Below are 26,489 nucleotides of genomic sequence, written 5' to 3' on the forward strand. Positions count from 1 at the left end.
TCCTCAACAAAATAATAGTAATAATAAATCGTCCTTTCTCGTGAAGGATCTTCCCAAAATGTCTGCTTTTTGGAGCAGGCATCGGGATTTCACAGAAAGCTACAAAGACAAAGTCAGAGCGCAGGGATTCACACAACACTGGTCAGGGGGAGACAGAGGGACGGAAAATGAGCAACACCAAAACACAGGCAACTTGCAGCACACCCGGGAAGAGTGAAGAGCAAGCACTCGGAAATCGTAACAACGGCAGCAGTAACAGCGATAAACGCTGATTTTTAAATTACCCTTCCACGTTACATTTCACTCATCTCCCGGGGAGAGAAACGGCTGACCGAAGTTTCGTGCGGGTCTCACTGCGGTGTGCGGGTCGCGCTCGCAGCTCCGGCACGTACGGCGGGGACGCGAGGGAGGCTGAGCTGGGGGGCGGAGGAGGGGGGAAAGGCAGCAAGCGAGAGGGAAGGCGAGCCCGAGCCCCAGCTGCGCCTTCCCCCGGCTCCGCGGCCGCCGGCGGGGAGCGAGCCTGCCCGGGGCCGGCAGGGCGGGCGAGGCGCAGGGAGGGGGAGGCCGCCCCCGCCCCTCCCTGCCCGCCTGCCCGCGCAGCGCGGAGGAGGGCGGCCGCCGCCCGCGGATGCTGGGGCGCGGGCGGCGCGGGCAGGGCGGGCGGCGCGGGCAGGGGAGCTGTCCTTCAGCGCGGCGGGCCGCCGGGCGCCTCCCGCACCGCCGCCCGGCAGCGGTCCTGCAGCGCCGGGGGCCCGGCAGCGCGCCTCCCGCGCCGCCGCCCGGGAGCTGTCCTTCAGCACCGCCGCCCGCCGCCGCCGGGGAGCCGTCCAGCGCCGCGCCGCCGCCGCCGCCGCCTTGATGCAGTAGCGGGGCCCGGGAGCCGCCGGGGGCCGCCGCGGGGCAGGGGGTGCCGCAGCCGGGCTCCGCTCCGCGCCCCCCGCCCGGGAGGGGCGCCGCGCCCGTCCCCCTCCTCCCCCCACCCCCAGAAGCCCCCCTCTCTCCTCGCCCACCTCCGCCGGGAGCGAGCGCCGCGGCTGTGTGGAAAAGCCATGGGAGGCAAGACCTCGGCACCTGTTCAGCTGAAATCAAGGGCTTACAGTATACTGGGCAGTCTGGCTTGGTGGTAGGAGCGAGCGAAAGGAAGGAGAAGCGAGCGAGAAAAAGTGAGAGAGGATTGGAGCAACTGCCGCTGCCGGGAAAAAAAAAAATAAAAACCCAAGGAAGATAACTGGGAAGGAAAAGGATTTTCATGGCGCAGGCTGCAGAGCTAAGCAAGAAGACTGAAGGTTGCATCTCTGCTCTTACAGTCTCTAACTGTCTAGGTCCAGATAATGAGAGATTGTGTTGAGGATGCTGCTGCTGCTCCCCTGTTCACTGTGGAAGCCATCTCCAAATTAGCCATTACATATGGAAACTGGAGACCAGAATTTTAGAAAAAGGGATTAAGGCGTCTCATTTTGGGGGGGGTTCTCTCTTTATTTGTTTGGTTTTTCTTGGTTCTTTTCTCTCTCTTTTTTTTTCTTTTTCCTTTTTCCTTTTTTTATATTTCAACCAGAACGTTTCCGATTTAAAAGGCAAGCCTCTTCCCGTGTGGTCTTTCTAATTTACACTCTTTTCCGTGGGCTTTCTTACCTCCCTTTTTTGATATCTATCTCTCTATATATACCCATTATATTATTAGTCGGAATTATTATTCTTTTATTTTATTAAACACACACACCCCAAGAATCAGAAGGCGGTTGGGTATTTGTATAATGAAGAATTATGGGGCTCTTTGACAGAGGTGTTCAGATGCTTTTAACCACCGTTGGTGCTTTCGCTGCCTTCAGCCTGATGACCATAGCTGTGGGGACCGACTACTGGCTTTACTCCAGAGGGGTTTGCAAGACTAAAACTGTCAGTGAGAACGAAACCAGCAAAAAGAACGAGGAAGTCATGACCCATTCTGGATTATGGAGAACCTGCTGCCTGGAAGGTATTTGATTCTGGATCTCCACACACACCCCCTTTCCTCTCCCACCACCCCACGTCTCTACCCCACCTCCCCACCCCCCCAAATAAATCCCTCCACATTCCACCATTTTCTCACTTCATTCCCTTCACCGTGGATCGAGAGTGGTGGGCTCAGTTACTTAGGGCACAGAGGCAAGAAGGCAGGCAAAACATTCTCTTCTCTGTTCCCTTCTCCCTTCCTCTTCCCCACCCTCCCCCCTACACTCCTTCCCAAAAATTCACTTCCCCCCTCTAACTGGAATGATGTGTGTGTGACAAAAACACTGAGAGACCCTTTCAAAAAGCAGCCGTGAGGTCTGCCTGTCTTCAGCTTGTTTGTATTGCCTGGGAAAGCAATGCCAAAATGCTGTATTATTGCTGTGCTCTGGCTGCAACCAGAGAGTGAAATAATTGCTCTCTTTGCAAACAGCTTATTTGCAAAGACAAGACTGGGAGTGAGGAGTGAGGTGGGGAGGGGGTGACTGCAAAGCGTTTTGGATGCAATTATTACTTCGCTTTAGGAGGGAAAAAGAAAGGGAAGCAACCCTGTTATGTCCAAAATGCCTCATACACTAAATCTAACAATTCCAGTCATCTCGAGCAGAGTTCAGAGCATTTCGTAATGTCTATAAGCAACCACATCTCTCTGGGCTGGGTGCAGGGGGGTCTAGTCGGTGGCTGATTGTTTTGGTTTGGGGCTGGGATTTTTCCCCTGTCTGTTTGTTGTTGGGGGGGTGGGTTTTTGTTTGGGGCGCTTTTTTTTTTTTTTCTTTTTTTTTTTTTTTTAAGGTTTATGGTAGAGGCTAAAAATAAACAAGTCTCTGAATGGAAAAATCAGCCTAAGTCTGATGTGGTGAAACTGAACAGCAACTCAGTGACATGTCTGATGGCAGAAGAGACACCGCTGCAGCCAACTTCTGGAATCAGACGTTCCTAAGGGAGGGGGAAAGAAAAGAGGGGCCAGTGATTCGCTTTTAAATATGTGTTGCTCAGTACTGCGATTGGCGTGCATGTGGGCTGGGGAGGTGGTCTTCAGCCTGTGCTGGAGGGACAGGGGCAACCGATGTAAATGCGTGGTTTATGTTACACACGTAGCGAGGAGAGTGAGAGCACAGGAGCGCACATTACAGCCCATTGTAAAAGCCCTGTTTATGAATCAGCTCCCAGCTGGAGGGTGGGCTGCCGGGGGTTTATGGACATCCAGGGATAATGTCTGTATCTGTCAGTGTCCACCAGAGCTGGGTGTGCCTGGAGCTCCCAGATGGGAGAGAACGGGGAGTGGGTACCGCAGAACTGATTTTCTAAGACCAGCACTGGGAGATAGAAGACAGGGGGGAGGGGGGAATAAACTATGTATGTACTGATGTCTCTCACCAAAGCAAGCTAAAGCTGCTGTTTGGAAATGGTTGTGTCCGGGAAGAAGCGCGAATTTCCCCCCCATTCTTGGTGCAAACGGTTGAGTGATGGCTGGACATGTTTTGAATAGCTAAGTGACTTCATTGAGCGATGGTCTATTTGACGCATACTGCATTTAGTGCCCTTTGTCAACCCAAACTGCTGCCTTTTAACATATCCTGCAGAGGAGCTCTATGCTGAATACTATATGCTGTCTCCACGCCAGAAAATCAATAGCGGTAAATTAATGGGGGATGTTTTAAACACACTCGCTCACACACACGCACACATTTCCTCTGAATAGATAAATATATAGAGGTATATATTAATAAAAAATGAAAAGCCTTTCACACAGCTATTCATTACAACCAGGGAAGGAGACATCTCCTTAATTAAAAATTAATGAGAGAGGGAAGGGGAGGAAAAAAAAAAAAAGCCCAAATGCAAAGCCATGCGGGGAAGGGAAGCTGCAGGGAAGAACTCCCTTCCTGAGCCGTGTCCCCAAGCTGGAGGGCGGAGGGAGGCTGGGGTGGAGACAGGAGGTGTGAGGACCCCAGCCAGGAGAGGCAGTGAATTCAGATCATGTCTATCTGCCCACAGAGCCGTACCCAGAGGGACTCGGTCTGAGGGGGAGGAGGAAGAGGCGGGTGAGGTTTGTCAGATCGGAGGAGCTTGGGGCTCCTTCTCCTTTACATCTGACAGGACCCCACAGGCACTGTGGAGAAGTGGCTTGCACGGCCAAGGAATGTGCCAGGATGCTTCCAATTAAAAGCTCTGAGGTGCCCCCAGCCCCCCCAGTGCTGTGCTGCCAGCCCAGCCCCCTGCCCTCCCCGCTGATGCTCTCCAGTGTGCTCAAAACACAGCCCTGCACAAGGGGTGTGAAATGCAGCCTGAGCGCAAGCTGCATGGCCCTGGCAGGGTGCTCCCACTTGCCCCAGCCATGTGAGAGTTGGGCTGGCCAATTCCTCCATGCCCTGGACACCGGGCAGAACTGGTGAGCAGGGCAGGAGGGTGCAATGCACCACACAGGAGTGGAGCCCAGTGCCGAGTCTCTAGCCTGAGGACACAGGTTGCACCACAACTTGGATAAAGGCTCAGTAGCAAGAGCATCTCAGCAGCAGGCAAAACCAGCCCTATGGCCACATGCCGAGCAGGACCCAGGCATGGGTTTGCCTCGTGGGGTGGCACGGCACAGGTCTGGCACCGCCACTGCCGGGATGCCTCTGCTTGGCTTCGCTCAGCCCCACGACCTGCATGGGCTGGTGACTGGCTCTCTCTTGCTCCCAGGACAGCACAGCCAAATATCCCCAACAGCCCCTGAACAGCAGGCCTCTTACTGTGATGTCTGATAACCTAGCGGGGGTTATTTTCTTTCTCGGTAGAAGGAATCAGAAAGGTGTCCCTGGTTGACTCAGTCTCTGTGCTGAAAGCTTCCTGCTGGTGAGCAGGAGGGAGAAACGTGCAGCAAAGGCTCCTTTGCCCCATGATATGGAGAGTGGGAGATTTGTGGAGGAAAGGGCTTGGTCCTAGGAGGCTGTAAAAAGGGCAAAATCCTTGGACTGTGCTCACACCCTGCCCAAGGTGTGGCAAAGGCACCTGACAGGGTGTGGGACAGACTTGTTTCTACTGCCTGAGGTGCATGTCAGGGCAGTCTATAGGGTGGGGGGAGGTAGTGGAGGGCAGGAGGCTTTGTAACAAGAAATAATCAAAGAAGGAGCCCAAACTGCCTCCTGCTACTGGTACAAAGCCTCTGATGAGGTTGCCTTCATTTCTGGGGATGTGGAGGAATGCTGGCATTAGTCAATGCTGTAGACTGTCAGAGATGGTGGACTTCTCGTGTTCTTGTTTTGTGCTAAACTGTCTTTTTGCTTCTTGGCCAAGATATCCAGTAGCAAAAATGGATGTGGGGACTTGGTCTCAGGCTGTACACACAGATACACTGTGGTCAGAATTGCAAGTTGTTCTTCTTGGAGAATTTGGTCCCCAGGCTTCCAATTTTCAGGTTCCCTTATTTTCAGTCATTCTGTTCCCCACTGCAGACTTTCAGTCAGCATTTTCAGATCTTTGTACTGCTCCAAAGAGAAGTGGGGTATTCCTCTTCTATCAGGATTTCTTTCCCCCCGTTCTTGTGTCCTACAATGAGCCCCTGCTCCATGGTAAGGCTAAAGCAGAAAGGTGATGTCAGTTCACATTACTGCAGATCACACGTCTGATTTTTTTCCTAATTTTCCTTGAGATAATTCTTTTTCAGACTTTGGGGTTGCCCAAACATGTCCCCAGTCCATTCAAAAATCTTTGCCCTTGAAGAAAAATGGCCTTTCTCAGCTCTTTAACTGTGTAGGCAGAAAACACACATGTGCACCAAGCAACTGAGATCTGCAAGCTCATGCCACACATGGATACTACACCTCTTACAACTTCGAAATGGCTGCAGATCTTCCAGCCTAATTCCTTCTTGGCACCAAATGCTTTAAAACCACTTTTTATTATGAGTGACGCCTTGTCTAATTCTTTCATTAGCTCCTGCAGATCTCCTACAGAATCTCAAAAAGTGAGCAACGATGTCTTATCAAGGTCTTATGAAGCAAGCAAATGAAATGTATTTTATATCTGTAGGTTATTGGTTTTGTCATGTTGTCATTATTATTAGGAAAGGGATAGGTCTGGGAGGCTTTTATGCTGAGAAGGAGGGAGAGAAGAGTCCAGGGCAGGCAGGCATGAGTGATGCACATGGGGTTAGACATCCCTGTAGATCTGACGGGTGTGAAGGCAAGTAATTGAACGGATGTTGGTGCAGAAAATAATTCCTGCCTAGAGACCCTTCCCAAGGAAAATTAATGAGCTGATCTGTTCCCTTTCCAGCTTGTTATATCTGAACAGTACATGAGAGTTAAGTGCAGTTCCAGTGTTTGCAAAAATGAAAAGCTGACAGCAAAGTGAGGCAGGGCACAGGCAGTGGACATGCTTCTGCCAGACAATTCTGGCGCTGCGTTGCTTCCTTGCCCTGCCTTATCCCACTGCTGTTTGCTCCTGGGCCACCTTTCCTTTCACACTCATCTTATGAGTGGTTTTTTCCTTAACTTCCCTCTTACCTTTCCCAGTTTCTTTTCTTTTACCCTTCATTCCTGTCAGTGTCCCTAGGTTTGTGCTGCAAAATTGCCTGCCGTCGTTTCCGAGGGTCCACAAATCTACTGGGGTCCATTCCCCTGACTCTTGCTGTCCTAATCCAGGGGCTTTTCTGAACACAGAATTAAAGTAGCAGTAGGTTATGTCAGGGTCTGCATGTCTTCGCGGTTCAGGACCAGGAGCAGCCTAGCACAGCCCTGAGATGCAGCAGGAGGCAATGTCCCGGCACATAGCTGATTGCTGCTGGTGTTGCATCTGCCGGGAAGAAGGACGCTGCAGAGCTGGACAGGCCTTGGATGAAGAGGAAGACAAAGGATCTTTAAAAGTGGGGTGGTGGATGGTGAGGGAGAATAACTCAGGGTCACAGACCTGGGTGGGTTTGGTTCTCCTCTCAGCTCAAATTCACACCTGGACTGTAAGATACCGAGAAGGCAGGGATCGATCTGAGAGGCTGAGACCAGCAAGCTCAGTTCCGCTGTAAGATTTCACAGGGAAATGCCGTTCCTCCTCACTGAGTTGCTAGCACCAATTTTCAAATTGCTTTTAAATTATAAATCTTCCTACTGATAGTGAAATAGGAATGGGTTAATATTGTCCTGAAATGCACCAGAAATTGCCTTGCTGAAGAGAGTGAGAGCGAAATGCAGTGGGAGGGACATGGAGATGCAGTGTGGCAGCAGTAATGTATAAAGAAATTACACAGAGATAGAACAAATGTCTCTTTGCCAGGGAGACCAGGAGCTATTCCTATCCAATGTTTTCTCTTTAACCCATCCCTTTCCCCACGCAGCCCACTGAGCCCCTGTCTCACTTCGCTGTGGTTTGGTACAATCTAAGCAAGAGTTCTGGGGAAGGAGGACCGCTGAGGTTTGACAGCAGAATCTCCTTATTTATTTAATTCCAAAGCAGTGTCGAGGAGGTTGCCGGGGGGAGCAGGGAACATTTCAGGCTCTCAGATGGCTCTGCCCCCTGCCCCTGTTTTAAGAGCAGATTCCCAATCAAGCATACCCGGTTTATCCCAGGGGGAGCCCTCGATGCTCCATTCTGCGCTGCTTCTCCCTTCCATATTGCACTCCCTGACAGGGGATGTGCTGCTGCCTTCCACGGGCACGAAACCTTCCCCCTTGCAGGGGGCTCTCAGGGAGGGAAGGGGGCTGCTGCCTGGGGAATAGGTTAGCAGCGGGGCTCTCACCCCATCTCCTCCCCGCACAGACCCCATCACAGGGTGACAGCTGCCCAACAGGGGAAACAGAGCGCAGAACGGGTCAGGCATACCCAGACCGTGTTGTAAATACAATACACCTAAAAGTTAATTTCCCCTTGCCTGTATCCCCAGCTTTTTTCTTGCCCTCCATCTTTGACTCATTCTATCCATCCAAAAGAACAGGGCATGTTCTTTTTTCTCTCCACTGTTTTTCCTCTTTATTTTTCTCTTTCATCTTCATGTCTCTTCCCTGCTTTCTCTCAAATGCAGCTTCTCCTTCATTATTTCTCCCTGTTTCTCTCCAAGTTCTCTGAAGCCCATCCCCCCTTGCTCTTTCTTCTGTTACATTATCTTGTCCTTGCTCTTCTCTGTCTCCTTTGCTCCCGCCGTCTCATCTCTCTGTCCTCTTTCCCCTCCTCTCTGCCATCATTTCCCCCGGCTTTCCCCTGTCTCACACACAGTCACTCCCCCTGGCTTTCCCCCATCTCACGAACAGTCATTCCCGCCAGCTGAAGGACCCTATTGCTTTGGAGCTGTGTTGCCTTTATGCTCTAAAGCAACTCTTTTCCAACCCCTCTGTGGCTCTCCCTCTCCTCCTGTCTCCGGCCAGTGTCCCCCTTCCTTGAAGCAACGTATGACACCAGTTGCTGTCACTGTCTTCTTTTGCCCCCAGGGCAGCCTGGCTGCTTCTGAGGGGGGTGAGACCCAAGCCCCTCCTTCCGTTCCCCTCATTGCTTGTTGCCCGTGGTCAAGCCAACATCTCTCCACTTTGCTGCCTCCAACCTCCCATGGCCGGAGGGCTCACTGGCAGCTCAGCTGATGAGCTGGCTCATCTGCATGCAGCCAGCAACTGGGCTGGAAGGAGCTCGTGGCAGCCCTAAATACCCTCCCTGGCAACCCTCAGACATGGATCAGGCCAGGATCCAAATGGAAAATAAGGGTCTCTGTAGCCATAACCCTAGGGCAGTTGTTGTGCACTACAGTGAAGGATCTCTGGTTGTCAGGAAGAAGTGTCTCAGCAAGCAGCCATCCTTTTCAAACTGTTTACAGGGGGATGATTTTCTCTCAGATTCTCAGGAGCTCCTGAGGGGGTGAGGTGAATGGGGCTGGGGTCTCCAGGCCCAGTGGATCGTGATGATCAGCTGAATGAACCTCAGTGAGTCAGCTCAGAGGGTACTGCTGGCTGGTGGGAAAAGGGGGACTGTGTACCGTGCAGGGCTCTGCATGAACCATGGCAGCTCACTGAATGCCAGAAACAGGGATATTGCTGCTAGTGGCCCAGTGCAGCACATGGCTGTAGACAGAAAACCCACCACCAGCAAGTCCCCAGGCATAAGGATTAGAGTGAGGGGACAGCAGAGAGTTGAGGAGCAAGGGCCATCCAAGGTGGTGGGGCTGAAAAGTCAGAAGAGGGCTCATAAAAAGGGGACAGGGATGAGGAGGAGTAGGAAAGGCCGTGTGTATGAAGGCAGCCTGCAAGATTAGATGTGCTTGCCTGGAAAAGAAGGTGAATGAAAAGGAAAATGATTGGATTGTATTGAATAATGAATGGGCTAGAGAAGATGGATCAGTAGCTCTTGATTTCCCCATTTTGTAACACACAGACAAGAGGACCTGACGTGAGTCACCGGAGACCCAGTTAAAGCTTTCTCATTAGATGTGTATCAGGGCTGTGGAACTCATTGCCACTGGAGCTCCCATGGCCAAGATTTTAACAACATTTAGCAAGTAAGTGAGCATTTACGACAGAGTTCACGAAAATTAAGCGTCCTCCTAATGGATGTGAACAGCATTTTGGGTGTTTTGTAATTCAGCAATTAAGCCAGTCGCCATAAAAAACTAGGATAACATTTCACAAGGGCAGTCTATCCCCTATCTGACTGCCATGTGGTTGTTGCCTCTTCCCTGAAACATTTGTCAGGGATTAAACAGAGCTCAGATTTACTTAGTCTGGCATTTCTTTTGTTTCTAGGTGCTATGCTATGCAGATGCGATGTAAGATGCAAACTAGGCCTGTGTTTCTGCTGGTGTCAATGACTGCTCTAATTTGACAAATTACCAGTGAGTTTAGGTATTTCTATCATATTTTGCTAGGAAGGATCTGAGACAGAGAGCAATTAAGAGCATATGGAATTAAGTGGAGTCCTTCTTCTTCACATCCCAGGGTGTAAAGTAAGTACTTAGCGATGAAGGGGCTATATATGTGCAAAGAATTATTATTGTTGAAGTCCCTGCTTCCCAGAAAGCAATAGGCTTTGGGTCTCTTTGATGTTATCATGACTAAATTAGAAACAAGGTTGTCTCTTTCCTCTTGTATCTGTGGAAGTGATTACTGAACTGGCATCTGATGACGTACAATACTGTAGTGTTTCTATGCACAAGAGATGAAGGCCCAATTCTCCCCTTGTTTGCACTAATGCAGCCTCACTGACTCGGATGGAGCCATGCTGCTTACGCTGTCGGTGCAGACAAGGGGAGAATGAGGCTGAGGAAGGGCTGTGCATGCTTTAAACAACCATGTCTCCAAAGCCACCGTGTGTCCCCACTTTGCCAGTGCCATACCCAACAAACCAGGGGCTAAATTCACTTCCAGTGTGGGGCAACAGCCCCAAAGTTAATGAGATTCTGCATTTATTTTTGCCAGCTGTTCATCCAGTCCAGCAGTTCCTTCTTTAACTACTTCCATTTTCATCATCTTTCACCCTTATTAGAAAAATTCAACCTGGCTGCCCTCCCTGTGGGGCAAAAATCCTCTTACGGGCTCCTCACCCTGGATCGGTGAGCGTGTAAAATGGCAGAGGTGATCATGAACCCCCGGTATTCATCTTTCTCTTTTTCTTCTTTCTGCATTTCTGTCTTTCATTGAATATTTTTTATTTTCTGACAGCTTTCTGTCTCCCAGCTCCATTTATCCTCTTGGTCTTACAGAAAAGCTCTCCCATAAAATTCCAAAGTACACCATCAGAGTTTTCATACCAAGCCCAGCAGGATAGGTGAAATCCAGTTCTGTTTCTGTGGCACAGGCTGCTGAAGTTTTTATACTAGCTTCCTATCAAATCTATAACTCCCCAGAGAAGCATATGGACTTTATCCTACACCTCCTATTCCCCCAGAGCATATACTCCTACCTGCTAGCTGTGAAAAACAGAAAATGAGGATGGTATACAAAAACTTGAGAAGGCAGAACCATGCTATCCATGGGTAGGAATTTCTCTGATGTGTGTTTTTGCTAGAAGCAAACAACTATAAATTTCCGATTTAGCTTGTTGTATAAAGTATACATTCTGTCAAATAAAGAATAACACTACCCACCTCCGTCCCCTGGATTTTCTATCCCTTTCTGATTTTTCTCTTCCTGTTTCTCAGTTTTCATTCTCCTCCTGAACATGATTTTTTTTTTTTAGTGTCTGTTTTCTTTTTCTCCTCCCACTGCTTCATAACTACATTTCATTCTTAAATTTGCTATCGCTCAGAGAACTCCTTTCTTCAGGTCTTGTTTATACCACCAGTGTGGCTGCAGTGCAATGGATCACAATTGAACACTGAATATTCTCCAGGTTTATGGTCATGCTCATTCAGTATCATAAACCAAGCACTGTCAATCAAATGACTTTTGATCCAGCCCTATTTGCTGCCTCCTGCAACCTTACTGTGACCTGTCCATTGTAACCAGTAAATTTCTAAGAGCCTGTTCCTGGAGCTTTATTTTCTCCTGAAGAGGTTGCCTCATACTTTTATTTCTTAATTTCAATTTTTCTTTTCATTCTTGATTTCAATTTTTCTCCATTTCCTCCATCATACCCTTTCAGAATTCATTGTTTCTTTTCTTACCTTTTTCTGCACATCATCTCTCATGTCTGCCATTTTCCCCCCTAGCCCTCACCCCTGATGATGTTTCTTCTCTTCCCTTTACATTTCTAGCCCATAGTCTTCCTGGGTAGGAGCTACTTACTCCCCTTGATCCCATCCCATTTAGCCTCTTTGGAGAGGTGGCGGAAAAGAACTGGCAACTAAGTGTGTTTCATGGGTGTGTCTGTGCACACGTGCACATGTGCATCTCCCTTCAGATAGAGTCAGTATGAAAGCTTGGTGGTTGAGATGAAGTGGCCTGGGTCTGACTTTTGCCTTTCAGGCAGCCATGAGGAGTCATTTCCAAAGGCAGATGCCCCACAGAACTGCCTTCAGAGTACAGGGTGTCAAGGGATCAATCATCAAGAATTTCTGCTGCTTCCTTTTAGATTCAAGCATTGCCCTTTTCCTTAGTCTGAGGGTCATGGATTTTTGAAGGGCAGTGGCAGAATCATGAAAGAACATTTTTCTCTTGCTCATTTTTGAGTGAGGGAGTGAATGAACTGTGATAAATATTTTTCTGTATATAGCTAGAACTGTCTCAAAGAAGTGGCAGAGGAAACAGATGGCAGAGGCCCTTTATAGGCAGCTGCTGTTGTCTCTTAAGGTGTCACCATCACAAGAAAAGTGGTTGTAATTGGGGAACTTCAAGATCAGCAGCGCCTGAAAGGACTCGAGGAGAAAAGAATGTCAACCTGCATGAAGACAGGGGGAAGGGAAACAGAAATCAAATATTCAGAGACTAAAGAATGGTGCTTGAGAGGTAAAATAAAGTACAGTGAATAGGTTGAAGCAACTATGAAGTTTTACTGAATGACATGACCACAGGATGGTTGGCTTTTCTGCATTTGGGAGTTCATACTTGACCACAGACAGTGGGAACATTGTAGGCAGGGTGAAAGAGTTGGTTTAGAGTATTTGGGGGAGAGCAAGATGAGCTGGTGTCCAGAGGGAACCACTGAGTGAGAGACAGAGATCCCAAACACACTATGGAAATGCAGCTGATGGGAGAGAAAAGGCCCAGGAATGGCTATCTCCAGGCTCCTATCCCCTCCAGCCTGCTTCAGGGCACCTCTGCAGTGTGCTTTTGGCATGGGGTGTGTGTGTATGTGCTAGAGTTTGGTGTAGAAGCTTCTGTCCCAGATATTCCTCAAATAATTTGCCTGCCTGGAGCCCTATCATCTCAGTGTATGCAGCACAAAGAGAAATTGTGTGTTGACCTGTAAAATAACAGAAGTGGCGACATGTTTGCTGCTCCCTCAAGAAATAACCAGGGCTAGGTTCCTTCATCTCTTCCAGGCTGGGAAGGAATGTACAGTGGGCTAGACCCCGAAAACTTCCAGTCATGGAGAGGAGCTGTTTAAATCTCTCCTGCTCCCCTTGTGTCTTCAAAAGTAGGAACTATGTATTCCTCCCAAGGAAGAGAAAATTCACATAAAATTTCAACAGGAGGGGAATTTGGGAAGAAATCGGGAGGATTACAGAGAAGTCACCTATCATGAAGTGCAGGGGTTTGGCGTAACGGAGCGGCTGTGAACAGGCTTGGTGTTGGAGATTAATTGGAGCTGAATGCTGCAGTGTGCTCTAGCTGAGACACCTCCATTGCAACCGTACTCAACAGTCTCAAAGGAAACTACTGCCAAGAGCAGAGCAGAGCAGTGCAGCTGTTTTGCTGTTGGGAAAGGGAGCAACAGAGAAACTAATATGTCTACCCTGCCGAGTCAACTGCAGCACAAACAGCAGCACAGCACACAGGAAAAGCATGGGATTGACAATTTTCCTAAATTTCAGGTGACCACCTAATCATTGCACCACTCTTGCCCAATCATCACTCCATTCTTCCCCTCCTCAATCATCGCTTTGTCCATGTGTTCACAGAAAAGCATAACACAGAAAGGCCAAGAACGGCTTTCGAGGAATTAATTCCAAGGGCTGTCTAAGATCACAGGAGAAAGGTGTTTTTTCTGTGTGCTGCATCATTACAGCTTGGCCCACATTTACAGGAACAGCGAGGGGGAAAGCATTCAGAGCAAGGCAAGACTGTGAGAAAGAGCATTGTGAGGATGTAAAGGCACTAGGGCCAGGGAGGATTTATGCTCTTCCGCAGAAACTGAAGGGATAGGTTGTTTCTGGGAGTAGACTGACTCAGCTGTAGAGCAGAGCACCTCTGCATGCTGGAAACAGGGGAATGGCTGGGGCTGGAAGGGTCTGTGGCAGCAGGAAAGCACAGCTGGCCAGAAGGAAACACTAGGCAAAGGGGACCCAGAACCTGGCCACAGCATGGCATGGAGAAGGGGTAATAGGAATGCAGTGTGAGTACTGGGAGGAGATAGTGGAGAAATAAGGTCTGAAAGAGAAGGATGAGTCAGGAGAAACCCTGGGACTCGGAGGCTCAAGAGGCTTGGATTGCTGAGAGAAGAAGGAATATCCGCTGGAGCTGATGGATGGAGAGACGGACCTCCTCATCCTTCTTCTCTGCCTTGTGGAATGGGACAGATTTTCACCTGTCTGATGCCAGCACCTGCCACCCCTAAAGGCCTTTTCTCCCTCCCTCCTGCTGCAGCCCATGTTTAGGGTTTAGACACACATAGACAGGGCAGGACCAATCACACCAACCAACAAATGATGGACCTGCAGCAGCTTGGAAAATGTGACTGGTGGTCACAGCTCCATGCAGTGAAGTGTGATAAAGGAAAGCTGGGGAGAGGAAGCATCAAATGAGCTGAGTATAACATTTTTGTCCCAACTTGGTGATGCCAAGAAATCTATCTATATAAGCAACTCAAGGCAGACATGGCCACCTCCTACACTGAGGCTCTCTGCTGGTCTCACAGCTGGTAAGAACATGAGTTAGTCTTTCTTCCGGAGGCCTGGGGTACAGTTTTCATGGCAGAGAACCCATGGTTTGGCCAGACTATCTTCGGTAAAGCAGGAGGACCAAAACTTAATGCTCCTCTCTGGCTGCTACTCTTTGGCAGAGGGTTTCTGAGTATTTCACCTTTTATTGCCGTTGTACCATTGGGGCTGCACCAAAACGTTTCATGTAAGGTGGAAACACCTTTATGCTAGACGCTGCGCATACACAAAAGTTGTTGTCCCTACATCAAAGAAGTGACAATCTAAGATGACAAATGACATATGAAAGGCAGCAAAGCAGAAGGCAGCAAAAATGTAGAACTGGTTTCTGCATTGTTGCTTTTGACATCAGTAAGAGTAAGTTACACCTATAACCGACCTCATCTCCTTCTCCAGGCAGAGCAGAATGCAGAACAGAGCACGTCTGCCCAGTGCCAGGCAGTGCTGGAAGGAGATACCCAAGTAACTCTGAGCAAGCTAGCTTCAGTATTTCAAGCCCTAATGGCTACTCAAGCATGGTGCTCTGCACAGGCAAATTAGCAGTGTGTCTGAGAGCTGTCAGGATGCAGCGCTTACTCAGGTGTGCTGCTTCCAAGCCCTGTGCAAGGTCACATCACATTGTGCCATGGAGACTTATAGTGAGAGCCCTTCTCAGCTCTCAGTCCAAATCTAATTCCTGTATCCCCATATGGACATCCCTATGTGATTGGAGGGGGTCTACCCCGTACCTGGTAACCACAGGTGGTCTGAAAGGAATGAACGATCACATCTCATTCCATTCCAATAGGAGGGGTACCATATTACCTGGGGTTCTGGAAGGAAGCTTGGTCCCAGATGTGTCTCCAAGTGCTTGAGAAATCTGGAGCCAGAAGATGCCATCACAGCTGGATTTCTCTTTTGCAGTCTTAGCAGGCAGGGCTGAAGGACACAGAGACTAATCTCCATGTGACCTGCGGATCCTGTCCTTTCACATGAGGGCTGAAGCTTGCTGAAGAGGCAATGCTGTAATGGTTTTGTCCATGTGGCATCTGCCCTGGGGATACATGGCCACTTCCGTCTCTAGGGTTGTCACTTACCAGTGAAAATTCATTGGATTCATGACAAAACTGCACGATTTATCAGCAAAGAAATAGTTTGTTCTGAAAATAAATAAAATCTGATCTGGAGGTGGTAATTTACTCAGACACCCAAGAGATCACTTATTTTAAGTATCTTGTTCAATTCTCACTGAGACTGCTAGTTTTCTGTCATTCTTGATCTTAGTTTTCTTGGAAAAAGGTGTAATATGTTACATGGCTTCCTCCCTGTAACAAAAACAAAGGGAAGGACTCAAGGAGAGGAAAGCTCCATGGCCATCACTTCTCTGAGCTGCACCACAGCAGGGACAGAGGTTGAACCCACATCCAGACAGATTCTTAAGACCTAGATAAATCCCTGCTCTTCTTTGGGATCCACATGAAGAATTAGATCTCTGCAACAGATACACAGTCAGTAGCTTTTCCCAAATAATGAACTAATCAGAAATACTAAAAATAGGCTGCATTGGAACATCAGTTCAGCCATTTGGAATGTAGAGCAAACGGCACTGAATGTGTTTAATGAAGTGAAAGAGCTTTGTTTTTAATCACTGAGCTATTGATAAATTGTTGATAGGTGATCACATGTGGACTTTGCTTTCAAATTGTGTGGCTTTATGAACCTGCCAAGACCCTCTTGAGCCACCCTTGTTCTTTTCACTGCTAATGTAGTAGGACTTCCTGCCCTTTTCAGGACCTAAAATAAGAATAATTGTAATGTCATCCCTTTTTTTTCTGGATAACAAACATTTAGCCTCCAGGCCAGTGATCAATTTTCAAGAATAAACGTTCATAGTTGTACAAAACCGGACCCTGGGAACTGAGTTGGATATGTGAGGGAAGATGACAAGAAGGGAGGCAGATCAGTTCACATCTCTACATGCTGTTATGAGAATAACACCAGGGTATTAGCTTAGGAAGATGGTGAGAGGGAATGAGGGATAATCTGGGTTTTAATTGTACAGCAGCAAAATGAGTGGGGACTTGTGATAAAGCCCACGGCTGAGGAAAGATTTCATTTTCATGTAGGGAAGGAAGTGAGCTGGGACCTCATGGATGTTAGACCAAGGGACATGCTAAAGGTGTAAGGGAAACTGAGGCTCTAATAGGAAAAATTAAGTCTATTATGAGGATTGAGACAATACTATTGAACCAGTCTAGTTCATGACAGATGCTGTTGGCTGTCCTTCACATGTGGACTAGATCTTCCAGCATGTCTGGATTATACTCAGTCCACAATGACAGAGGAGGAGAAAAGAGTCTTAAACTACTGTCACATTCACATGTCCCTGAACTTATGTCATCCAGGATTTCCCCTACATACAGAATGTCTTCAGATGGAATTTAAGCAAAATTCTTTGCTGGTTTTTTTCTACTAATTGGGGTGAAACAACTGGAATGAATTTGAAGGTAGCCCTATATCTATGCTCTTGCTGACATACGCCAACACATTAGCGATCTTAGTGGGCAGTTTGCTATGCACCTTGAAGCTGTCTTTACTTTTCCTCCCAGTGGAGAAGAACCACAGTGTCTTTCTCATGGTCTGATATTTGAGATATATTTTACACATTTTGCAACAACGTTTTAACACGGGTTTGCTTAGTACACACAGTCCTTAAGAGTTCTCTCTTAATGTTATTGGGGTGGGGGACATCATCCAACTTGTGTGCTAAGCCAGTATAGTAGTTCATTAGGTGACTGAACAATTGTATTCTTATTATAAACACACAAATTATTCAATTCTATCCTATTAGAAACCAGGTTTTCCTTTTAACCTCAGCTGCAAACTAGCTGTCCATCAGTTCCGATGTGCTCATACCTTAGGGTGATGAGAGCAGCAGAAAAGCCTAAATGGGTTGCTAGAAAGTGCTACAAGTAAAATAGAGATGTATTTCATTAGTGTTAGGAGGATTGGCTGCTTTTTAATTGGATGAATCACCCAATGGGTGGTTTCCTGAAGCCAATCCGAGCATGCCAGTTCAGCAGAGCCACAGTGAGCAGCACTGCTGCATCATTCGGCATTCTCCAGCGAGTGATTAAATCCATGTCACTTGTAATAAATCAAATGTTGTCACAGGGTCAATCTTGTGGGTCATGCTAGGTTGTGGTGATTTTGCACTGGTTATATCAGGTATTGCTGTGTCATACAGGTTTCTGCAGGGTCATGCTGGGTTCCTCGGATACCATCTCAAACTCACCAGGAGCCCTGCTGGAGCACATCAGGGAAATGATGAGAAGGGTTTGCACGTGGCCTTCTAGTGCACCTGGTTAAGGCCTCTTCTCATGACTGAAGTATCTCTTCCCTGGAAAATGTGCATTTGTCTCATTTATCAGTTTAAACAGATGTTGTGACTTTTGTGATTTATCCTCTCCAAAACAACACCTGCCCAAGGCCCAAAACAGGCGAGATCTAGTCTTGAGCCAGTGACTTCTTTTTTCAGAACAAAAGACATCATTTTATTATCAGTTATTATCAGTTAATTATATTGCTGCCTGACTCCATAGAGTCAGAAAGAGATCCTGTCCTCTGCTAACATTGCTGCACATCACTGGTTTAAGTTCCCTGTTATAAGGAAACCCCTGCATGGACAAGAAATGCATAAACCTCCCCTCAGTTAGGGGATGTGGCTAAAGGAGGAACAGTGCAAGTAACAAGTCATCATGTTCCAGGAGTCCCCTGCTTCACTGGTACCTTCTTTTGAGTTATGATTTGGTCAGGTATATGTTAGAACAGCCCTGATGTACTCTTGACTTGCATCAGAAACTAAGCCAATCTTTTCTGGTCTGATGGTCAGAAAACTACAGACACAGCACAAAGCCACCTTTAACCCCCACACCACCCATCCTGTCTCAGATACCACTAAGAAAGATGGAAATCCACAACTTCCCTACGGAAGTCACTTTGCACAGCAAGAGTTTAAATTGATGATTTTTATGCATAGAAAGACTGTTCTAGGAATTTTTTTTTTAGATCATTATGGCCTCCTGTGAGGTCTGTCTGGTTAGTTGAGTAGTAACTGATGCTTGCTTTTACAGAGGAGCATAAGAATAGTCTCAATAATATTTTTAAACCTCTCAAAATAGATTTATTTTCCATGACATACATGGCACCTCCAGAATAGACAGTGGCAGATTGTGGTATGCAAGTTTTACTGGTACCAATCAGGATGACATTCCCAACCCACTAGTGCCATCGCTGGTCAGGTAAACAAAGACTATCAGATGATTTACTGAAGGAAATGCCCCATTTTTCATCAGCAAAAACAATGCTGCTGGTGAGGTTTCAACTTGTGCTTTCAATGCATGCTATTGCTGTCCTCTGCTCACAGCAACAGAAGTCATTCTGCTAGTGCATGGTTTTTCACTCCTTGATGCATTTCATCACCCAGTGTCCCTGGAGCATAAGAAAATGCTCCCATGCCCGTTCCATGTGTGGAAAATTTCAGGCGCAGGAAGGTTAAGTGGTTAGTCAAATATACACAAGGACTGCAGCAGAGCAGAACTCACTTTTTGCCAAGTCTTAAGTCCATACCCAGATCACTCCACCATCCCTCCAGAGCACTGTTTCCCTGGCCCTGCTGCCTATCACACTGTAGAAGGGTGTTGCCTGTCTTCCAAGTGTCAAGTACATAGATGATGCCTAAAGCACCATGGAAATGTCGTGGATTGCAATCAGCAATGTATTAGAGCTGATTCAAGCTCTGCAGTACTCCTTGCAAGCTCCCAGATTCTTTGAACATGGAAGGTCTCTGCAGGAGTCACATCAGATCTTGCTGGTCTTCTATTGGAGTCAGTGAGTGAGCCAGGAAAAAAGTTATTCCCTCTGCAATTGAAACTGAACTCATGTTTTCCTCTGCAGAACTGTTTTAAGTCATTCATTATTATCTTTTTCTCTCCAAAGCAAAGCCCGTTTGATACTCAGAGGTTGTTCGAACCAAAGGGGAAAGACAGAACTCTGGGGTACTGCTCTTGCTGCAATTGCAGGCTTACTTGGCACCTAAAAAGAATTTTATTAAAAAACAAACCAACTCTACAATGCTTTGAGTGAGAAGAAGAAAACAGCAAGGGAAAAAAGAAAAAGAAAATCCATGCTGTTGAAGTCTTGAGCAGTGTCAGGGAAGTAAGGCCTGAAGTTGACATATTGGGTCAAATCCATATATATATATATGGATAAGCTACTACAAATGAACGTAAACGACTGATTCTTATGTTCAGTGATGATGCGTGTGAGGCTAAAATGCAGATTGTCTCATTTAACCTTTCTGATGTAAGAAGGCTCCAATACTGCATTCACTGTGTTCCTGTGTACATCTACAACAGATGGTGTTTAATAGCAACAACAGTCACGGTGGGTATGCCTTTCCATGTCTTGCTGAATTCCAGCTTTCTCCTCAGGCTTTCCATGTCAGTTGTAACTCACCTGGAGAAATTTTCAGGTGTGTTTTTCTACCGCAAAAGCAAGACACGGAAATGCATCCACGTTAACTTGCCAGCCCAGCCCAGCCTCCTGTGTTGCCTTTGACGCAGGCAAAGACACAGTTTGGCATCTCACGTTGCTTGCTTTCTTCCACACACCAGCACAAGGAATCATCTCACCATCCTCCATGTCTTTCTCCACCTGCTTCTCTGTGGGTTTTTTTCTTTCTCATTCATGTTCAGCAGGTGCCTTCAATTCCCAAACATGTTCCCAGATCTTTTCCAATGTCAGCTATGGAGCTAAAAAGGGATTTTCTGAATGTGATTGATCAGGTTGTCACAAACCTGGCTGGGAGCCATTTGTTGGACACTAATCATATTGCTGCTGCAGAGTCCAGCTGCTGAATTTCCAATGTGCTTTTAGCTTCTGGAGTGTAAAGAGAGACAAAAGCACTACACCTGACTGGGCATCTCCAGGGATGTTTGAGGGGCACAAAGCCTCTATCGACCATCCATCCAGAGAGTCTGACCCTGCTGAAGTTGCCTCTCCCTGCAGGCTCACACAGCTTCCCCAGGTAGCTTAAGCACAGCCTTTCACAGAATCCTATCGCAGGGCATGAGCCGTCTGGTTTACACTTTAATTCATCAGGCACACTAGATGTTATACATGTGATAAAGATGAACTTGGCACATAAAGTCTCTCAGAGAACACAGATCATGAGAAAGCAAACACAATGTCCCCACCCACTGCTCCCTCTACCCCTTTGGATTGCCAGCTCATAATTTGTCTTTTCTGAACATGGCTATTTCCTTTGCTAAACTAGGCTTTTTTCTTTCAAAAACTGTCCACTCCCCTCACTGCCGTCAATTCTCTCCTGCCTCTTGCTGATGTTTCTGGTTTTGTTCTTTGCCTAAGCCTTTCTGTAATCCTTTCCACCTTTACCTGGCTTTGTTCAGCTTTTTGTAATATGCATAGGGCTCAGCAATACCCCCACCCCATGTTCAATCTCAATCATCACCCACCAGGGTTCAAAGACCAGCTACTGTTAATGATGTACGAAGGACTCTTCTGCCTAATACTGAGCAGGCATCCACACTGAAGCTACTCTCATGGTTACAGCAGTGTAATAACACTGTGACATCAAGGAGAGTGCATAATTCAAGCAGAGGTCCCACATCAACGTGAGGCTCAGGACCAGCTGTTCAACAGCTAGCACCCAGGGAAGAGGCATTTAAACCTAGTGCTATTCTAGTAGCATTGCAGGCTCAATAAGTACAATGACTTTGAAAGAGGTAGAGATATCTATCTCAACAAGCGATTGGGGCCTTCAGCTGCTCATCTGGCAAGCGTTCAGAGCTGCTGGTTCTGCCCACCCGCTCACCCGGATCTTCTCCACCCATTCAAGTTCCCTGGAGCAGGAGCTCAGAGCAAAAAGACAAGATCAGGACACAGGTTGTCTTCCAAGTGTTACATGAGTCAGGGACCCAGTGCACAGCATAACCTGCATGTTTTTATAAAGGGGAATAGGTGGAAGCATTACGTTAGCTGTGGCTGCAGCTCAGCAGATGCTCCATTTGCATACCACAGTTTATGAGCCGTGCTGAGGTATAATTTAGAGGACAGAGGACAGAGTGCTCTGGTTTCATCAGGGACATGGAGGGAAGGGAAGGCTTCCCATGAACGGGCTGTGAATACAGCTCAGGGTATGAGACAGAGTCTTCTCACGCTGACATGCCCACACACAGACCAATGCACAGATCACCCTTGGAGTAAGGATGACTCGATGGGCTCTTATTATAAATGATCCTTGGCTAACAACATAGACAAAGTAATTTATGGCTCTTCCTGCATTTCTGAATAATCTTTAGTAGGCTGAATTGTCCATAAATCTATTGCTGTTCTTTGGATACAGGTGTGAATCCAAGGACTCTCTGACTCTTAAAATGATGAAGTTTGGCAAGCAGAAATCGCTTTTAAAATCAAGGATTCACTCCTCTCTCATTTACATCCTGCAGGAAGTGGTGACACACTTACAGGAAGTAAGGTCTGATTCTGGTAAACTGGGCTGAAATAATGCCATTTTCAGAGAGGGATGGAACACATGGCAATTATAATGCAAGAAGCTTTATGAGGATGTAACTGTTTAAAAGCTGATTATGGAAAAGAGGGACTTGGCATCCAATCTGGAAGGGTAGTAGAGGGAGGGATGGCTGCATGGCAGGACCCCTGTTGGTGTATGAATGTCTGCACCATGGTGGCATTGTTATCCCCTTCTTGTCCTGACAATATACAGTCAATGGCACTTCAGGAGGTGGGTGGGGGACATCTGGTTAATGAGGAACAGATGGACATCATTGGACGTGCACTATACCTGCTCTTTCCTTCGCTGCTCCCTCACTCGCTCTCTGATTTTTCTATTCTCCCCTGCAGCTAAGCTCTTCCTTCTCCTTCCTTTTAAATGGGAGGGAATGTTTGTGTGTTCCTGAGAAAGAGCAATGAACAGCTCTGGTCACAGTCAAGTGCAATATCAGCAAATGCAGTTAGGAGATGTCTCAGCTGTAGCATGTGCCTTTCTCTGTGATCCCTACACGCTGTGCTGGTCCCCACTTACCATGTCCCCTTCCCACTCCAGTTCCTGGACCCATCATGACAGCGGGCAACAGAGGCCACTTTCTCATCTGTCATTTCTTTGATATGACCTGTTTAACAATTTGAGAAGGACTTTCTTTAAGTCCATCATTTTGGACTTGCCAGTTTATCCCCCTGCGAAAAAGTATTTGTTCATCCATCCTGGCTCTCCTCTCCTTAGCTGATGGGGGTGATTTTTAGAAGAGGTGCAGTGATTAGAGCTGGCAACCTGAATTTCCCTTCTATCCTTCTGGTTCCTTCACAGCACGTAGGTAGGATTCGTGCCTGTGCTCACATGTTCTCATCCAGTTAACGCATGCCAGTAAAGTGGGTTTGTTGGTCTCCCATAAAAATCTGAAAAGCTGAATAAAAACCAGATACGGAGAGAAATACAAATTCCCAAAGGCTTGTGCATCTCACAGCTCAGAGGAGACAGCATAGCATTCCTAGATGTGCTTCTACAAAGGAAATCTTCCTAAATCCCTGTGTTCCAACCAATGCTGACAAAATAGCAAAATAATTCCTATCAAGTTCCAATTGGCTTTCATTAATACTGGTGGTTTTCATTGAGATTTTTTCCCTGAGAAATATGACAGAAAAGTCAGTCCCTAACCCCCTTCTTACTCCTTCTCATAATAATTTTGCTTCACTACAGTTATTCCTGCTCACAGTTACAGAGCTGAACTGATCCCTCAGTTTAAGTTACACGATGTGCTCATGTAACACCAGGACAAGGTTTTCCACCATCACCTTCCTCTAACTCACCAAGTGTTTTAGTGTGGGTAGGTAAAGTCCTCTGAATCAGTCCCTTTCAAGGGCAGCAAGCAGAGGTACAGTCAGCAGTCCAGCCGTGCTACCTTCTTCTGCGTCTCTAGGCTGAGAGCTTTACAGTGTCCAAAAACGGGATTCATTTTCTGTGTAGGTCTGTTTTGGATAAAAGGCTTCTGTGTTCCTTCCATGGTTTCTACTCCAGTTGCTTTTGAGACACATTGGATTTTATATATAGGGCAGAAACATAGCACAAATGAGGATGGAGAACTTCAAAGGAGAATGCTTTAGCTTGGGTGAGGTGGAAACCAAGTTAATTCACTTGAGCTGATCATTTCAATGAGGAAAATGGACTGAGTCCCCATGGTATTCTCACCATAGGACACAAATGCTGAGTTAGCATCCAGATCCATTCTCTGCCAGGATCTTGACTTTATGGGCAACTCGGAAGTATTATTCAATATACATCCCAGCCAAAGCATTGTGACTATATCTGATTGTCCTTGGCTTTCCTTCCAAGATCTTTTCCATACTGCCTCTTTTTCTGCCTTTTCCCAAATGAGCTCTCGCTCCTCTCTTATATCCATGGGGAATTAACAAGCAGATTTTAACACAGTGAGCTAGCAATACATCAGCAGCTGTACAGAGTCAAATAGCAACTGGCAGGATGGGGCAACAACAGGGAAAGCCGGTTCACCCCTCTCCTTTCGCCATTCATCAGAAGCTGAAGCATGCCTGTGTTAGATTTATTTTGTATGACCCCCCAGGACTCTATTCCTGCCTGGGATATTTCCTTCATTACAGCAGAGGAGTCAAGATCCCAGCCCCCGCCAGAGCAACCTCTAAAGTCCAGAGTGGCAAGACTGTCTTTACACTATTCCTCTTCCACAAGCTACTGAGCATGGCAACCCAGTTTGGAACTGGTGTATGCTTCATTGAGTTCACAGGGAGATCCCAGTCTAAGGATCCCATCCAGATGTCCTCAGGGAGACAATGCGCTCAGCCATCCCTGGCAGCTCATCTCCAGGCTTCACCATGCACATACAAACAAGTCTGTCAAGCCAATCAGTGCTACCACTTCCCATCTGCTTGGATGGCTGTAGATTCTTTCCTTAGATACATCTCATATCTCTCCTTGGACACATTCCACAGGGACAAAAAGTTCTTTATGAAGCTCTCTACCCCCATAAAAGAAATATCTGCTCAAGGTCACTGATCATTCAGTCCTCCAGCTGCAATGGAGCTGGCATGGTCTGGGAGTTTCTTACCAGCATAACTCTCTGTTTGACAGCTCCCTTCCCTTCAACCCCAGGGTGCAAGTCTTGGCAATAATGCCATCTTCAGTGTTCCACCTCTAAATAGCCTTCCATCTGCTGAAGAGTGAAAATTGGTGTTGGTGCACCTGAACCTGTTCCCTCTCAGGGAGATTTTCTATGCACTGCCCCAGATTTGTCAAGTCCATTATGAAGAATCCTGTTGTGCAGAACTTCAATTCGGGACACACTGCTTTGCAAGATAAATGCAGGTTGAATGTGTGCAGCTGCATGCTTAGAGAAAAAGGCTACAATTCCCCAGAGACCCTTGAAGGTCCAAGGTAACTGCAGTCACAACCTCATTGCCTGCACCAGTCTCATCAGTGCAGTAATGGAATGAACTTGTACAAGCCCCACTGGAGAAGGGACAAAACTAATAATCCTGATTTTCTCTTCTGCAGCAAGTGTGTGCCCAGAAATGACCTGGTGTGCCTCTGAGGAAACCTTATGCCCAGGGCTAGAGAGGGAAGGAACTAGGGTTTGCTGGTGGTTTTAAGAGACAGTGGATTTTGGATTCTTGCTGTAATTTCTTGTGAACTACAAGCAGATTTTTAAATTTCCACCAGAATGCAGCAATATCCAGTGAAGTGCATTGCTTTTTGGCAGCTGAGACTGCTTCCCTGGGATTTCAGGATTGCAATTTTCCTGCTCTGTGCACAGCACTTCTCAAATGCTGACCCATGGTCACCTCAAGCCAAATAAAACACCCCTGGCCTGAGTCAGAGTTCAGTTTCAGTCCTATTTCTCTGAATCAGTTTCACTGGTAAGTTGGAAATAATAATAATGCATCACAAATCTTGGGTGAAGTCCGAGCTTCCATCCCAAAATGTTCTCAGAGGCTTACCAGTTAAGAAGAAAGTCATGACCAGCTAATGTGGTGTATCCGCTGGAGCACTCATCCTTCTCCTGTGTTTAGACTAGCACGGAAGTTTCTTTTTTTACTTTAATATATGATGCACTGACAGAAGTCTGTCAATATGTTGCCGGTTTGGGAAAGTCTGTTTTTCCCTGTATATGTTCTTCAATCTGATTCCTTGATTCCTTTCCTCCTTTTAAGTTCTAGTTATAACACAAGTTTCAACAGCTGGGTCCTGTGGTGGGTTGAAATTTTACAGTTGCTCCATAGGTATTTATAGTCTGGTCATTATCGTGCTGTGCATGCATTTTAGCACTGGCTTTCTAGGCTTTGCAATGACATAGCACTGACTTTCATCTCTGGTTGTGCTTGTTTATATACATCCTCCAGTTGCAGGGCAGGAGGTGTTGGTAAAGAAAAGGTCAGTCGGACAGTTGTGTTAGTTAAGTTTGAATCATAAGATAACTGAAGCATTCAGGTGGGAAGGGACCTCACAAAGTCCCTAGTCCAAAACTACTGCTCAAAGCAGGGCTGGCTGTGAAGTCAGGCCAGGTTGCTTAGGGCTTTATCCAGCCAGGGCCAGGTTTGATGTCATATCCCAACAGAACTTCAAATGAATGTGGTACATCACTGAAGAACAGCCCTGGTCAAACTTCCACAGGCACATAGCTTTTTAAAAAGTAATACTTTGGTCTTAGTGGTTTGTGCATCATGTCTTTGAAACTTATCCCAGCTCCTTGCTCTAGCAGTCCTCAGTAGGTACAGATCAAGAACTGAAAATAGCCCGTCTCAGATCTCAAATCAATATAAGCTGTAAGCCCTGCTTGGGCCACATACTTGTAAGAAAACTACAAAGGAAGCACCTTGTATGACTTTTCCTAGGTGGTGCACACAAGTAGAGAGAAAGCAGTCCTTCATCTACCATATCACAATAACTAGAGAGTAGCCAGAGAGTGAGTGATGTAGGAAAATGTGATCTGCAGTATCAGGCTCCCTGGGAGCTCACAGT

At 47.0% G+C, this 26,489-nt stretch overlaps 1 protein-coding gene across 2 annotated transcripts in view; it reads left to right on the forward strand.

The window, feature by feature from the left end:
* Positions 1–637: 637 nt before the first annotated feature.
* CACNG2 (calcium voltage-gated channel auxiliary subunit gamma 2) overlaps positions 638–26,489 on the forward strand; it is a 53,277-nt gene continuing 27,425 nt past the window's right edge. The window contains exons 1-2 of one of the 2 annotated variants that reach the window (XM_005231079.3): positions 1,173–1,286; positions 1,830–1,975. In XM_005231079.3, the coding sequence (XP_005231136.1) occupies positions 1,834–1,975 (142 nt within the window). In that variant the 5' untranslated portion in view covers positions 1,173–1,286; positions 1,830–1,833. Of the gene's footprint in view, positions 1,976–26,489 lie in introns of both variants that reach the window. The other variant, XM_005231078.3, reaches the window with a different exon arrangement.

The sequence above is a fragment of the Falco peregrinus genome, chromosome 6 (assembly GCF_023634155.1).
Source record: "Falco peregrinus isolate bFalPer1 chromosome 6, bFalPer1.pri, whole genome shotgun sequence".
Taxonomy (NCBI): domain Eukaryota; kingdom Metazoa; phylum Chordata; class Aves; order Falconiformes; family Falconidae; genus Falco; species Falco peregrinus.